The following is a 15,271-nucleotide window of genomic DNA, read 5'->3' on the forward strand; positions in this document are numbered from 1 at the left end:
TTCCACGCTGCGCTTTTGGTCCACTCCTTTCGACGAGCGTTACATTAACACTGTAATTTTGCTTTACAGGAGAAATGCTGTAATATTTTTCACAGTACAATTTTCCTTACTGCAAAACATTACAGCATCCCTGTAAATTTGGTCTCAGACACTGCATCTCAGTGCAAGAGGCAGTTCCTGGTTCAAATCCAGGCGGTATCACAACCGGCCGTTATTGGGAGGCCCATAGGGTGGCGCACAATTTGCCCGGGTTTGGCCATCATTGTAAATAAGAATTTGTTCTTAATTGACTTTCCTAGTTAAATAAAGGTTAAATTAATTAATTAATTAAAATTACAACAGGGATGCTATTAAACTGGCAACTCTGGTGCCAATTTAATGCTGTAAATTTACAGGGGAACGTTTTACAGTGTGTTTAGTTCCAAGGGGACATTATCACGCAACATCAGCTGATTCAGGAAAGGATTTTCTGAATGACAGTCAAGTGATAAAGTTCTAGCGTGATACCGCACGCGATTGAACGAAAACCAAAGTGCGTGAAATAATGTTGTTCTCGAGGCTTGACAGAACATATTTGTGTCTATGTTGTTACGGCAAGATATTTAGCCTATGTCGAAGATATTTAGCCTATGTCAAAGATATTTAGCCTATGTCAAAGATATTTAGCCTATGTCAAAGATATTTAGCCTATGTCGTGGACAACATTAAATCAAGATTCCCTTAAAATGACGGTCTGTGTACGTTAAAACGGTGCAATTGGGAACATGAAAACGGTTCGTTTTTTTCATTTTTTGAATGGAAATGTGGAATGCCAGTCATTAGTCAAGTACACAGTCAACACTTCCTGTTCTTTCAAAGTAAGAGTTCACCCTTTTAATTCCATTCTATGAATGTATAAATTAATTGATTAATAGCTGTCCATATGTGCCACAGTGCCAACACAAGGTGAGATATCTTTCTGCATAAGATGTTTATTGACTTATTAGTGAACTGCTGTCACTGTAAATTGTTAGCTGACTGAAATATCCTGGCTACCTAGCTAACCATTGGTTAATCTTATTCAATGACGCCATAAAGCCAAAACAACAGTATCTATGGTGTCCAGCGTAACCTGTGCCAATCTGTGTGTCCAACAAGCAGGTTAGCATTTTTCATGAATCTTGTTCTGGATGCAGCTCTGCAGAGTGGAAACTAGCGGGCACAGTCACAAAGTCATAAAATCTGATTTTAAACCGAACTTGAACCCTAACCTTAACCACTACTACCCTTAATGTCTAACCTTTAACAAAAATTAAGAGCAAAAAGCACAATTATTTTCATGAATATAAGACAATTTTGACTTTGCAGCTTATCTAAGGGGAAGTTGCTCAGTTTTGCCTCCAGGACAAGAGTCATGACAATAAACGTCAACCTCTGTCCAGCAATGGAGTGAAACATCCAATCAATGCCGCAAGTGTCGTGCTGAAAGTCCACCACAAACGCAAGGGGTTGTGGGGTCCTGTCCAGAAACAACCTCTTGCTAGCCCCTACCCTTAGACACTAGTGGAGATCTGAGAGGATTGGACAGGTGTAAGCAATACCCCCAACATTACATCAAGCATATCAGAGGGTAAGATGGAGCTCTCACCATGTCACCACCTGTCTCAAATAGCTGACCAATCAGCCTGTTACCAACACTTAGTCAACTTTTGGAAAAAATGGTATTTGACCAGATACAATGCTATTTTATTGTAAACAAATTGACAACAGATTTTCAGCATGCTTGTAGGGAAGGACATTCAACACGCACTTACACAAATGACTGATGATTGGCTGAGAGAAATTGATAGTAAAAAGATTGTGGGAGCTGTTGATAGACTTCAGTGTGGCTTTTGACATTATCAATCATATCCTGCTGATGGGAAAACGTATGTGTTATGGATTTACACCACTTGCTAAATTGTGGATAAAGAGTTACCTGTCTAACAGAACACAGAGGGTCTTCTTTAATGGAAGCCTCTCCAACATAATCCAGGTAGAATCCGGAATTCCCCAGGGCAGCTGTCTAGGCCCCTTACTTTTTAAAATCTTTATGAATGACAAACCCCTGGCCTTGTGTAAAGCCAGTGTGTCTATGTATGCAGATGACTCAACAATATACATGTCAGCTACTACATTGAAGTGAAATCACTGCAACACTTAACAAAGAGCTGTAGTTTGTTTCAGAATGGGTGGCAAGGAATACCTTAGTCCTAAATATTTCAAAAACAAAAAGCATTGCATTTGGGACAAATCATTCACTAAAACCTAAACCTCAACTAAATCTCAAGAAATAAGGAAAGGTGACTAAACTGCTTGGAGTAACACTGGATTGTAAAACTGTCATGGTCAAAACATGTTGATATAACAGTAGCTAATGTGGGGAGAAGTCTGTCCATAATAAAGCGCAGCTCTGCCTTTTAACAACACTATTAACAAGGCAGGTCCTACAGGCTCTAGTTTTGTCACACCTGGACTACTGTTCAGTCGTGTGGTCAGGTGCCACAAAGAGGGACCTCTGAAAATTACAATTGGCTCAGAACAGGGTAGCATGGCTGGCCCTTAAATGTACATGGAGAGCTAACATTAATAATATGCATGTACGTAAATATCTCATGCCTCAAAGTGACTTCATCGCTACTTGTTTTTGTAAGAAGTGTTGACATGCTGAATGCACTGAGGTGTCTATTTAAACTACTAGCACACAGCTCGGACACCCATGCATACCCCACAAGACATGCCACCAAAAGTCTGTTCACAATCCCGAATTCCAAAACAGACTATGGGAGGCACACAGTACTACATAGAGCCATGGCTACAGTACATGGAACTATTTCCCACATTAGGTAACTGGAGCAAGCAGTAGAATCAGATTTATAAAACAAACAAAAATACACCTTATGGAACAGCAGGGTCTGTGAAGAGAGACACACAGACACAGACATACATACACATAATAAGACACTCACTCTACACACACGTACACATGGGTGTTGTATTGTAAATATGTGCTAGTGGAGTAGTGGCCTGAGGGAACACACTAAATGTGTTGGGTAAAGTGTTATGAAATGTAATGTCATGTAATATTTCAAATGGTATATAACCGCCTTAATGTTGCTGGACCCTAGGAAGAGTAGTAGGGGATCCTTAATAAATACAAATACCACCCATCATTCCCTCTCAGATCCCCACAATTGTCTAGACTCTGGAGGACAGGGGTTGTTTCAGAACAGGACATGGGTATTATGGTAGACAGTCAGTCAGTCAGTCACACTTACACATTATATTATATATTTTAGTCATTTAGCAGACACTCTTATCCAGAGTGACTTACAGAAGCAATTAAGGCTAAGTGCCTTGCTCAAGGGCACGTCGACAGATTTTCACGTAGTCAGGGAAATCGAACCAACAACCTTTCATTACATCACACCCTTATTCTAAAATGGATTACATATTTTTCCCCCTCATCAATCTACACACAATACCTCATAATGACAAAGCGAAAACAGAAACACCTGATTTACATACGTTTTCAGACCCTTTGCCACAGTATTGAGACTCGAAATTGAACTCAGGTGCATCCTGTTTCCATTGATCATCCTTGAGATGTTTCTAAATCTTGATTGGAGTCCACCTGTGGTAAATTCAATTGATTGGACATGACTTGGAAAGGCACACACATCTCTATATAATGTCCCACAGTTGACAGTGCATGTCAGAGCAAAAACCAAGCCATGAGGTCGAAGGAATTGTCCGTAGAGCTGCAAGACAAAATTGTGTCGAGGAACAGGGCTGGGGAAGGGTACCAAAACATTTCCGCAGAATTGAAGGTCCCCAAGAACACAGTGGCCTAATTCTTAAATGGAAGACGTTTGGAACAACCAAGACTCTTCCTAGAGCTGGCTGCCCGTCAAACTGATCAATCAGGGAATATGGACCTTGGCCAGGGAGGTGACCAAGAAAATGATGGTCACTCTGACAGAGCTCCAGAGTTCCTCTGTGGAGATGGGAGAACCTTCCAGAAGGCCAAACATCTCTGCCACTTTCCACCAATTAGGCCTTTATGGTATAGTGGCCAGACGGAAGTCACTCCTGAGTAAAAGGCACATGACAGCCCGCTTGGAGTTTGCCAAAAGGCACCTAAAGGACTCTCAGACCATGAGAAAAAAGATTATCTGGCCTGATGAAACGAAGATTGAACTCTTTGGCCTGAATTCCAAGTGTCACGTCTGGAGGAAACCTGACACCATCCCTACAATGAAGCATGGTGGTAACAGCATCATGCTGTAGGGAAGCTTTTCCGCGGTAGGGACTTGGAGACTAATCAAGATCAAGGGACAGATGAGCAAAGAGATCCTTGGGGAAAACCTGCTCCAGAGTGCTCAGGACCTCAGAGTGGGGCGAAGGTTCACCTTCCAACAGGACAATGACCCTAAGCACACAGCCCAGACAACGCAGGAGTGGCTTTTGGACAAGTCTCTGAATGTCCTTGAATGGCCCAGCCAGAGCCCGAACTTGAACCCGAATCGGAAATCTCTGGAGAGACCTGAAAATAGCTGTGCAGCGACTCTCCTCATCCAACCTGACAGCTTGAGAGAATCTGCAGAGAAGAATGGGAGAAACACCCAAAATACAGGTGTGCCAATCTTGTAGCGTCATACCCAAGAAGACTCAAGGCTGTAATCGCTGCCAAAGGTGCTTCAACAAAATACTGAGTAAAGGGTCTGAATACTTATGTAAATGTTAACATTACTTTTTTTTATCCCCAATTTCATGATATCCAATTGGTAGTTACAGTCTTGTCTCATCGCTGCAACTCCAGTACGGACTCGGGAGAGGCAATGGTCAAGAGCCATGCGTCCTCCGAAACACGACCCTGCCAAGCCGCACTGCTTCTTGACCCAGAAGCCAGCCACACCAATGTTTTCGGAGGAAACACCATACAACTGGCGACCGAAGTCAGCGTGCATGCGCCCGGCCGGCCACAAGGAGTTTCTAGAGCGCGATGGGACAAGGACATCCCGGCAGCCCAAACCCTCTCCTAACGTGGACGACGCCTTATCAAACCCGGGTCTGTAGTGACGCCTCAAGATCACTGCACCACTGCGCATGTACATGTTTTCTGTTTTTGCTTTGTCATTATGAGATATTGTGTGTTGATAAGGGAACAAAAACAATTGAATCAATTTTAGAATAAGACTGAAAACGTGGAAAAAGTCAAGGTGTCTGAATACTTTCGGAATGCACTGTATATCTAACATTCTATTGGTTGCACAAATTTTGTTTAATCATTTCGTTTTTAATCCGTGCATCATTTTGTGTATCAATTCATACACCATAAACCACGTGCCATGGAATCGGTACATTGAAAATTACTTCTTTACATATTTTAGGTTTAAGGAAGTGTGTAGGTCGCATTCTTTATTGTAGCGCTGTGCAAGTTATTTATTTAGGTCCGCCTGCTTGAGACACACTCAGCAATTGCTCTGCTATGTCCGTGCCGTGAAGCAGTCGATCTGGATAAATGTTTTTCTAAGGAACGCTCTTTTGATGTAACGTTGCAGTGAAGTGGATGCCGCCGACCACCAGAGGGAGGCAAATAAACGTTTATTCGACAGAGCACGTTTACATGGCCCTAGGGAGGTCTGAATTGCTTTCTCCTGACTTATTTAACGGTGGGAAATCAATAAAATAACGAAAGGTAAACATATACGATTTCACGGACTTTCAGCTTAAGAGGTTATTAAGGATACTATAGTTATCACGTTTCACAATGGATTTATTAACTACCAAAAAGTAATTAGTGTTTTTATTTGAATTCTGGTGGCGCTCTCCACACACAAGCTTGTTAGCTAGCTGGTCCAACGTTAAACCAAATGATTTAATGTCGAGCTAAAATATTTATTTTAGAGGTTTAAAAAGGAACCGAAAGGAACCATATAAACTGTTACTTTTTGGGGGTTCGAACCGGGCTCAGAACTTTATTTTGCAACAAAAAAAATGATGGTTCTGTTCAGAACAAAACTCTTGGGAAAATTATTTCGGTTCCAACACCTGGTGTCTGTTTCATGTGACAATTTGAATGACATGTAGATGTTTGGTTGTTTCTAGGTGGTGTTATTGTGTCTATTTAGACTTTTATTCCTGTAACTACATGTGAAGGCACAAGAAAATCACATTTAAATGTATGTCAAACCATTTTGACATTTTCACCGTGATGTCACACATTGGCTCCTTTAGTAATAGAAAGACCCATTTACTTTTAACATATATATCACGACAATATGCCAATGCATCTTTGCAAGAGAAAAAGGGCATCATTAAATACTGAACATTTGTTTGATTGATTACCAATGTTGTATAAACTAATTGCAAGAAGGTAAACAGCATTCACATGTAAGTCAGAAGTACCCTGTGGGCATTGTAAGTAAAAAATGGTCCTATTCACTAGGCACCAAATGGAACAAAACCGACTGAAACGGGGAGGGACTACCTGGGAGTGACCAATAACAAAAATACACATTTTCTGTTTCCGTTGCAAAATATTTCAATTGTGTGCTCTAACGAACATGCCCCATTGACTGAAAACAGGATGAGTCTTACCCATGTGACAAAACAATGGCCCACATCTTCAGGTAGCTGCTCATAGTTCACTAGCTCTTTCAGGAAAATGCTGCAATTAAACCGCAAAGAGAGGGTTAACAATGAGAATACTCAGTGGTTATCGTAGAACAAGTATTTCCTCAACCAAAACCACATGAAATATAACTGATTTGAATTGGTCTCATGCACATAACTGACATAACAAGTTGGAATCTCTTTCAAATTAAGGACGTGTCACAGATGACACCCTGTGCCCTATATGGTCGCACTACCAGAGCCCTGCCTTGGTCAAAGGTCGTGCACTACATAGGGCATAAGGTGCCATTTGGGACGCATCCACAATTTGAAAGAGATCCCTACCTGTTATGGAAATCATAAATCTCCTGGATGTTGCCAAAGATGATGTGCTCCTTGTTGACGATGCCAGGAGGAATCTCCTCCACCCCACTTGTCATCTCCCACAGGTACGTCTAGACAGGAGGAGGACACAGGAAACATCACACGCTATCATGTCGATGGACTTCTCTTTCTTGGACTCACACCCGCACTTGTTTTGTCCTTCCTGGCACTGATTCTTCTGATAGCAGATTCTACATGCAATACTGTTATATGTGTTTGTTTTCTCCTTTTATTAAACTTAGTTGAATGCACCGACTGTCAGTTGCTCTGGATTAAAACATTTTTTAAACCTTTATTTAACTAGGCAAGTCAGTTAATTAAGAACAAATTCTTATTTACAATGACAGCCTACACCGGCCAAACACGGGCGACGCTGGGCCAATTGTGCACCGCCCTATGGGACTCCCAATCACAGCTGGTTGAGATACAGCCTGGATTCAAACTAGGGTGTCTGTAGTGATGCCTCAGGTGCTGAAATACAGTGCCTTAGACCACTGCGCCACTCGGGAGCCCTAAATGTTAATGGATAACTAAAATGTTAATTGTAATTGAAGTACAATGACTCATTATATCATGAAAACACCCAGGAACCGCCTCTTTAAGTACATACCAAGGCCAAAAGATCCCTGAAATGAAGAACGGTTTAATTGCCAAGCGAAAACGGAAGGGGGAAAGCTTACCTCTAAACATTCATGCAAGTCCCTGACGTAGGCCTTCTCAGTCTGAAGGAGTTCAGCCATTATGAACCTGGATAAATACACACATACAATATATCAGCAACCAGCTATGACGTCGTCTGTGTTTCAAACAGCTCCCTGTTCCCGACATAGTGCACTACTTTTCGATCAGCGCCCATAGGGTGCCAGTTGGGACGAACCCGTAGTCTCCTCCCGCATCCCCATTCCAAGACTACCAATGACAACATCTAGCCAGATCACATGAACTGCACCATCAATTGTGTTTTGCTATTTTGTAAACATATTTAGAGTTGTATATACTGCATATAAGAGAGGGATACAGAAGAGAAAGTGAGCGGAGGACCGAACCACTGCCTCCAAGGCCATATCTGGTCCGACGGCAGCAGGCGACAGCACTACCACTAGACCCCAGCACATCACGGAAAGTTAAACATAGGCCTATGCACCTTATCAAAAGCCACACTTGCAACACTTGCTTCCTCCTCTGTAGTGTCTGTAGAGTGTCTGTAGCGTGCACTCACTCTTTCTTCCTGGCTGACTTCCTCTTCTCCTCGTTGACCTCGTGGTTGGGGTCGCGGAGCTTCACCTCCCCAGGATCGGTCAGGCTGGCTGGGATGATGTCCAGCTCCAAGTCCTTATTATCCTACCAGAGACAGAGGGAGAGCTCAGCACACGTCCCAAATAACACACTATTCCCTGTGTAGTGCACTACTTTATACCAGAGCTCTATGGGCCCTGGTCAAATGTTGTGCACTGCATAGGTGAATAGGGTGCCATTTGGGATGCAAACCTTTCAACATGGTCCATGATGACACAGCACGTACACATGAAATAGACTTTTCGAACAGACTGTGTTTCAATTAGAGGAGGAATTGATGCCTGTGTGTCGAGATGAGGACTTCAAACTGAGATGTGTTGGGTCTTGCCCCTGGTTTTCTTTGCCCCAAGGTGGTAGAGATACTAGCTACTGTACTAAGCTTTGTGGACGTCTTCCATTTGTAAGACAGTCCCACTCACGTGTATTTGCAGGACCATGCTACAGAGGAGGTGACCACTAAGGGAGCTATGACAACAGCAGCAGGTGAAGGGCTATACACTCAAGGGAGCACAAATGAGGAATATCATATGTTTGACGAAATTTGTTTCATTCCATACGTCCTTTGAAAACACAGTCATTAGCAGTCGAAAGACTGAGCCTAATTAGTGACCAGGGATTGGGTTTTGTGTTGATGAATGAGCGTTCACAGCAGGTGGGGTTAGCCCTTAGTCCCATAGGGGCCCTCCAGGGGATCTTACCTCGGAGCTGATGCCCAGTGATTTCTCCAGGCTAGAACGGTACTTCCCCATCCGGAGGGAGAAGTCTCGGTAGCGCTTGTCCACCGTGGTGACCCACTTCTTCAGCTCGGTGACGTGCACATGGCCCTTTTCCACAAAGCTGTCGGCCAGCTGAATGAGGAGCTTCACCTTCTCCTTGGTTTGCTGTAGGAAGCACATAGAGAGATGACGTGCATAAGTGTGTATGTGTGTGTACGTGAGTTTGCATAATGTGTGTGTATTATTATACGTGTGTGTGTGTGCAAGCATGATCGTGTGTGAGTGTTTCAATCATCTGTAGCCTCCACACTCCCCGTCAGTGTCTAGGCGGACGCTTGAGAGAGTGCAAACACGCCTCAGGAGAGATCTCTAACACTTGCTTGCTGCCTGAACCACTGGGCTGTAGACAGGCAGACACAAGGCAGGCTGTAGTGGAAATGTTTGGCTAATATCATACGCAGGTATAGGGTCAGGAGTAAGTGAGGGAGTCTGAGCAGACTCCGAACAGTAGCTCTAGGGCTGCGTACCAGATGGCACCCTACTCCAAAAGCAGTGCACTACATAGGGAGTAAGGTGCCATTTGGAACGTAGCCTAGATCTGCTTCCCAGCTCCAGGTCCACACCTTGGCAGAGACTCTGAATTCCTCGTACTCCTTCAGCAGTTCCTGACTCCTCTCGCCGCTCTCTCCAGGGGAGGTGTGAGTGGAGAGGTAATACTCTCCTGTTTCCTGGATCCAGTCTAAGGCCTGCGGAGACAGACGGGACAGGGGGGAGTGAAGAGAAGTGAAGAGCTCCCTCTTTCCATATCCCTCTCTCCCTCTCTGCATGCCCTCTATCTTTCATCAGTGGCTGTGCTGGCCATCGAAAACAAACAAAAACCCCACGTATCCCTGGCTGGGTCTAGTCCAGGGCCAGATGCTATGGACATGCAGTATAAACACAGCACTCGGAGTGCTTGGACTGTGTTCAGGAGAGCTCACCTGTTTTTTGTTGTTGTTTTTCAATTTGTATTTTTTAGGGGGTAGATCAGCTTTAGTACTGCAGATAGATTGTAGCTTCCATCAATGTAATTGTCTGCATCACTTCCAATCACCCATATATATTTTTGCAAATATACATATACATAAACTCAGCAAAAAAAGAAACGTCCCTTTTTCAGGACCCTGTCTTTCAAAGGTGATTCGTAAAAATCCAAATAACTTCACAGATCTTCATTGTAAAGGGTTTGAACACTGATTCCCATGCTTGTTCAATGAACAATAAACAATTAATGAACATGCACCAGTAGAACAGTGGTTAAGACACTAACAGCTTACAGACGGTAGACAATTAAGGTCACAAGTTATGAAAACTTAGGACACTAAAAAGGCCTTTCTACTGACTCTGAAAAACACCAAAAGAAAGATGCCCGGGGTCCCTGCTCATCTGTGTGAACGTGCCTTAGGCATGCTACAAGGAGGCATGAGGACTGCAGATGTGGCCAGGGCAATAAATTGCAATGTCCGTACTGTGAGAAGCCTAAGACAGCGCTACAGGGAGACAGGACGGACAGCTGATCGTCCTCACAGTGGCACAACACGTGTAACAACACCTGCACAGGATCGGTACATTTGAACATCACACCTGCGGGACAGGTACAGGATGGCAACAACAACTGCCTGAGTTACACCAGGAACGCACAATCCCTCCATCAGTGCTCAGACTGTCCGCAATAGGCTGAGAGAGGCTGGACTGAGGGCTTGTAGGCCTGTTGTAAGGCAGGTCCTCACCAGACATCACCGGCAACAACGTTGCCTATGGGCCAAACTCCCCGTCGCTGGACCAGACAGGACGGGCAAAAAGTGCTCTTCACTGACAAGTTTTGTCTGACGAGTTTTGTCTCACCAGAGGTGATGGTCGGATTCGCGTTTATCGTCAAAGGAATGAGCGTTACACTGAGACCTGTACTCTGGAGCAGGATCGATTTGGAGTTGGAGGGTCCGTCATGGTCTGCGGCGGTGTGTAACAGCATCCTCGGACTGAGCTTGTTGTTATTGCAGGCGATCTCAATGCTGTGCGTTACAGGGAATACATCCTCCTCCCTAATATGGTACCCTTCCTGCAGGCTCATCCTGACATGACCCTCCAGCATGACAATGCCACCAGCCATACTGCTCGTTCTGTGCGTGATTTCCTACAAGACAGGAATGTCAGTGTTCTGCCACGGCCAGCGAAGAGCCCGGATCTCAATCCCATTAAGCACGTCTGGGACCTGTTGGATCGGAGGGTGAGGGCTAGGGCCATTCCCCCCAGAAATGTCCGGGAACTTGCAGGTGCCTTGGTGGAAAAGTGGGGTAACATCTCACAGCAAGAAATGGCAAATCTGGTGCAGTCCATGAGGAGGAGATTCACTGCAGTACTTAATGCAGCTGGTGGCCACACCAGATACTGCCTGTTACTTTTTTTTTTTTGACCCCCCCCCCCTTTGTTCAGGGACACATATTCCATTTCTTATAGTCACATGTCTGTGGAACTTGTTCAGTTTATGTCTCAGTTGTTGAATCTTGTTATGTTCATATAAATATTTACACATGTTAAGTTTGCTGAAAATAAACGTAGTTGACAGTGAAAGGATGTTTCTTTTTTTTGCTGAGTTTGCATACATACACATTCATATAAATACATCTATATACACATATCTTTTAAAAATATATTTTCCTTTATTACTTTCTAACCCTACCACCCCTCCTCTAATTGGAGTAAACAACAATGCTTTGGCTTCTACATCCTGCTTACTATATACATTTTATGCACAGTCTATTTTACAATAGTTCTATTTGGTTTGTTTTTACTCCTGTCCTTCCTCTACCCTCAACCTCTCCCAACTATTTCTGAGGTCCACCCGGTTTGCCATATCTTTCAAGCTGTGTTCTTTCACAACATTCTTAGCCTGTATACATTTTATGGACACAGTATGTTTTATGTTAGTTTCTTGTTGTTATTAGTCCCAACCTTCAGCTCCATTCAACCCCTCCCATATATCTCTTAGAACCATCCATATTGGATTTCTATTTGCCATATATTTTTCAACTGTGCTGTGATGTTTCACAAAAGTTCTGAACCTTTCTATTCTCATTGTTGTACATTTGTAAATTGAAAAGATTTTTTTGTTGCTAAAATTATTATAATAATATTGATCGATAGACTATGACTTTCAGATCACCCAGTAGTGCTTCAGGTAAATATTGCAATTCTTCTGCCATTCCTGGAACTGTGACCAAAAACGAGCTATAGTACATATGGACAGTACCAAAACAAATGATCGAATGACTCTGTCTCTTCGCAGCAAAATCTGCAGAGCTGGCAAGGTTGTCTCCCGATATATAAATAACATTCTATTGGTTGCAAGAATAAATGGAAAAATTCTCATTGTTTTGTGTATCAGTTCATAAACCATGCGTCATGGAATCGGTACGTCACAAATCTCTTCCCAACTATTTTGCAATCTATATGGCACAGGTGTCATAACTGGTATAGTTTTTTATTTATCACAATTTTCCTTAACCAATTATGGTCTTTAATGCAGGGCCAACAGTTCCTTACTTTTCCCCTCTACTTGTTTTGCGGTAATGCTGCAATTAGTTGGTTGTAATTTTGGGTAATGCCGGATTTTTCCATATGTTCTTGTTAGCTGCATTTGTGACAACTCCACCAGTCCTATTTATGATATAATTTGTATATTTGAGTTTAAGCACAATATTTGTTGTACTATTTGTTCTGTCTTTCCTGGTGGATTAAATTGAAATTGAAACCAAATTTCTATGGCTTGTTTGAAAAATAAATAAAATGCACATTAATTATTTAAAAATCATACAATGTGATTTTCTGGATTTTAGATTCAGTCTCTCACACTTGAAGTGTACCTATTATAAAAATTACAGACCTCTACATGCTTTGTAAGTAGGAAAACCTGCAAAATCGGCAGTGTATCAAATACTTGTTCTCCCCACTGTATATCTCACTCGGTCAGGATATTTAAGCCTCCATATATCCACTAGTTCCAATATATCAATGACAGTCATGATTTCCTTAAGAGCATGAGGGTGATAGTTTTGTAGTGTGATTTCATTTATGGTCCATTGAGGTATTTAAAACAGTATTAAAATCTCCCACCATGATAATAGAGTCTTGTAGGGTTGATAATTTATTATATATACTTTCAATGAAGCGTGGATCATCATTATTTGGTCCGTAAAGTTTAATGACCCATATCTGTTTATAGTCCAATAACATATTTAAAATCATCCATCTACCTTACGGATCTGTTTGGACAATTTGCACATTCGGATCAAAATGACTGTTAATTAATATCACTTTGAGTTTCTTTCCCCATGGGAGTAGTATATTTCACCCCCCCCAGTCCTTTTTCCACACAACTTCATCTAAAATTGTTGAATGAGTTTCCTGTAAACAATAGATATTATATTCCTTCTCTTTGAGCCAGGTAAATATAGTTCTTCTTATCTTCTAAGCCATTACAATTATAACTGGCTATACTTATATTCCACCATTTACCACAACAAGATACACGTTTCAAATCTATTTATCATGAATATATGTTTGTAAATGTACCATTACAAAGTACCATAGGGATTGAGTGTCCATCTAGCTCACCTGTTTGGCGCTGCGTTCGAACACCACGTACTGCTGGCACTGCTCCAGGCGCCGTTTCTTCATGGTCCAAAAGTGCAGAACCCGGTTCTCCCTCTGGAGCAGCTCATTGAGGATGGCTAGAGAGGAGAAGCAGACCAGGGAGCACAGAAAGAAGTTAGCATATCGTCAACACAGTGGTTTCAAACACAACCCAAACTAGTCCATATAGTCCATATAGGACATAAGAAACTAGAAGTTCAACTGAACGTAAAAAGAAATATGTACATTTCATAAAGAAAAAGAGCAATAAAAGAGTTAGTAACAGTAATGTATAAGGTCTGGTGCTCAGTAGTCAATGTATGTGCGTCCCAAATGACACCCTATTATCCCCTATATAGTTCACTACTTTTGGCCAGCGCTGGTCAAAAGTAGGCGTGCAGTGTGTCTGGGGAGACGCACTCCACAAATTAAATATAATTATTATTAGCTACTATAATGTGAATAGGGTGTTATTTAGGGTGCCATTTGGGACACAGCCCATGATCGTGTAATAGGGCTGTTGTGACTGACCTTTAACCTGCTGCTCGGGTCCTCTGGCGTGGCCTGAAGCACCAGGTATACCCACGTTGTTCCTGTGGATATACTTCAGGAACACCTCAGCATTTCTCCTGGCCAACGTGCATGCCTGGGACACAAGAAGGGACATTGTCGAAACAGGATCATTGCAACGGACGACATATCCACAACTACCATCCAGAATACATTGAAACTGAGGTTAAGATATTGCATGTGTGACATCATAGACACATCACTGTCAACATGGTTATTCGTTTTTAGTTGACAACAAGTAAAGTGGCATTCACAACATGTCTTGCAAGAGGTGGACATGTATTTCAGTTCTGTAAAGGGAAAATCAATATGAATCCTAACGGCTACGTGTTGCAGAATTCAGATGTGTCCCACTGAAGAGAATCAGACAGACAGAACAGCCCGAGTTCATGGTCTGTGAATATGCAGCAAATGAATGATCCACAGAACATGGGCTGCGTCCCAAATGGCACCCTATTCCCTATAGTGCACTACTTTTGTCCAGAGCCCTATGGGCCCTTGTAAAAAAGTAGATCAAAAGTGGTGCCCTACTGGTGTTATTCCATGCAGCGCTGGTGTCAGTTTTGGGAGGTGTGTTTTCATCACCCTGGGTGATTCTTAGGAGCTGGGGGAGTTAGGGTGAAGTTGCCCCTAGCTATTCTTGGGTCAGTTTTGCATTTCTCTTATTTGGGGAAGCTGATCTGTACCATTGGGAAACTTCATGCTCTTGCCTAGGTATACACCTAGGATCAGAATCCCCTCCCCCAATCATATCCTTAACCATTAGGTTAAGGGGAAAATGCATAACTGACCCAAGATTAGCGTCCAGGGGCAACTTCACCCTCCCTAGGAAGGAGCAAACTATTGACGACGTCCGAAATGCTTCTAAAGGGTGATGAAAATATCAGTCGGCATTATTCTGGTTGGAGGCAGAGGATGAAAATCTGTCTACGAAAATAATTTCTGTATGGAGGTCAACGAGAGAGTGTCGAATTTGGTCAACAAAAGATTTAACCGTT

The 15,271-nt window shown here is 42.7% G+C and overlaps 1 protein-coding gene across 2 annotated transcripts in view; it reads right to left on the reverse strand.

The window, feature by feature from the left end:
* The window catches only part of LOC109865868 (kalirin), a 260,858-nt gene that overhangs the window by 67,603 nt on the left and 177,984 nt on the right, over positions 1-15,271 (reverse strand). For both annotated transcript variants that reach the window (XM_031794240.1, XM_020454357.2), the window contains exons 19-26: positions 14,235-14,349; positions 13,686-13,801; positions 9,656-9,778; positions 9,015-9,197; positions 8,240-8,361; positions 7,701-7,767; positions 6,982-7,091; positions 6,622-6,691 (exon numbers count right to left, since the gene is read on the reverse strand). In XM_031794240.1, the coding sequence (XP_031650100.1) occupies positions 6,622-6,691; positions 6,982-7,091; positions 7,701-7,767; positions 8,240-8,361; positions 9,015-9,197; positions 9,656-9,778; positions 13,686-13,801; positions 14,235-14,349 (906 nt within the window). The remainder of the gene's footprint in view (positions 1-6,621; positions 6,692-6,981; positions 7,092-7,700; positions 7,768-8,239; positions 8,362-9,014; positions 9,198-9,655; positions 9,779-13,685; positions 13,802-14,234; positions 14,350-15,271) is intronic.

This window comes from Oncorhynchus kisutch, linkage group LG2, assembly GCF_002021735.2.
Source record: "Oncorhynchus kisutch isolate 150728-3 linkage group LG2, Okis_V2, whole genome shotgun sequence".
NCBI lineage: Eukaryota > Metazoa > Chordata > Actinopteri > Salmoniformes > Salmonidae > Oncorhynchus > Oncorhynchus kisutch.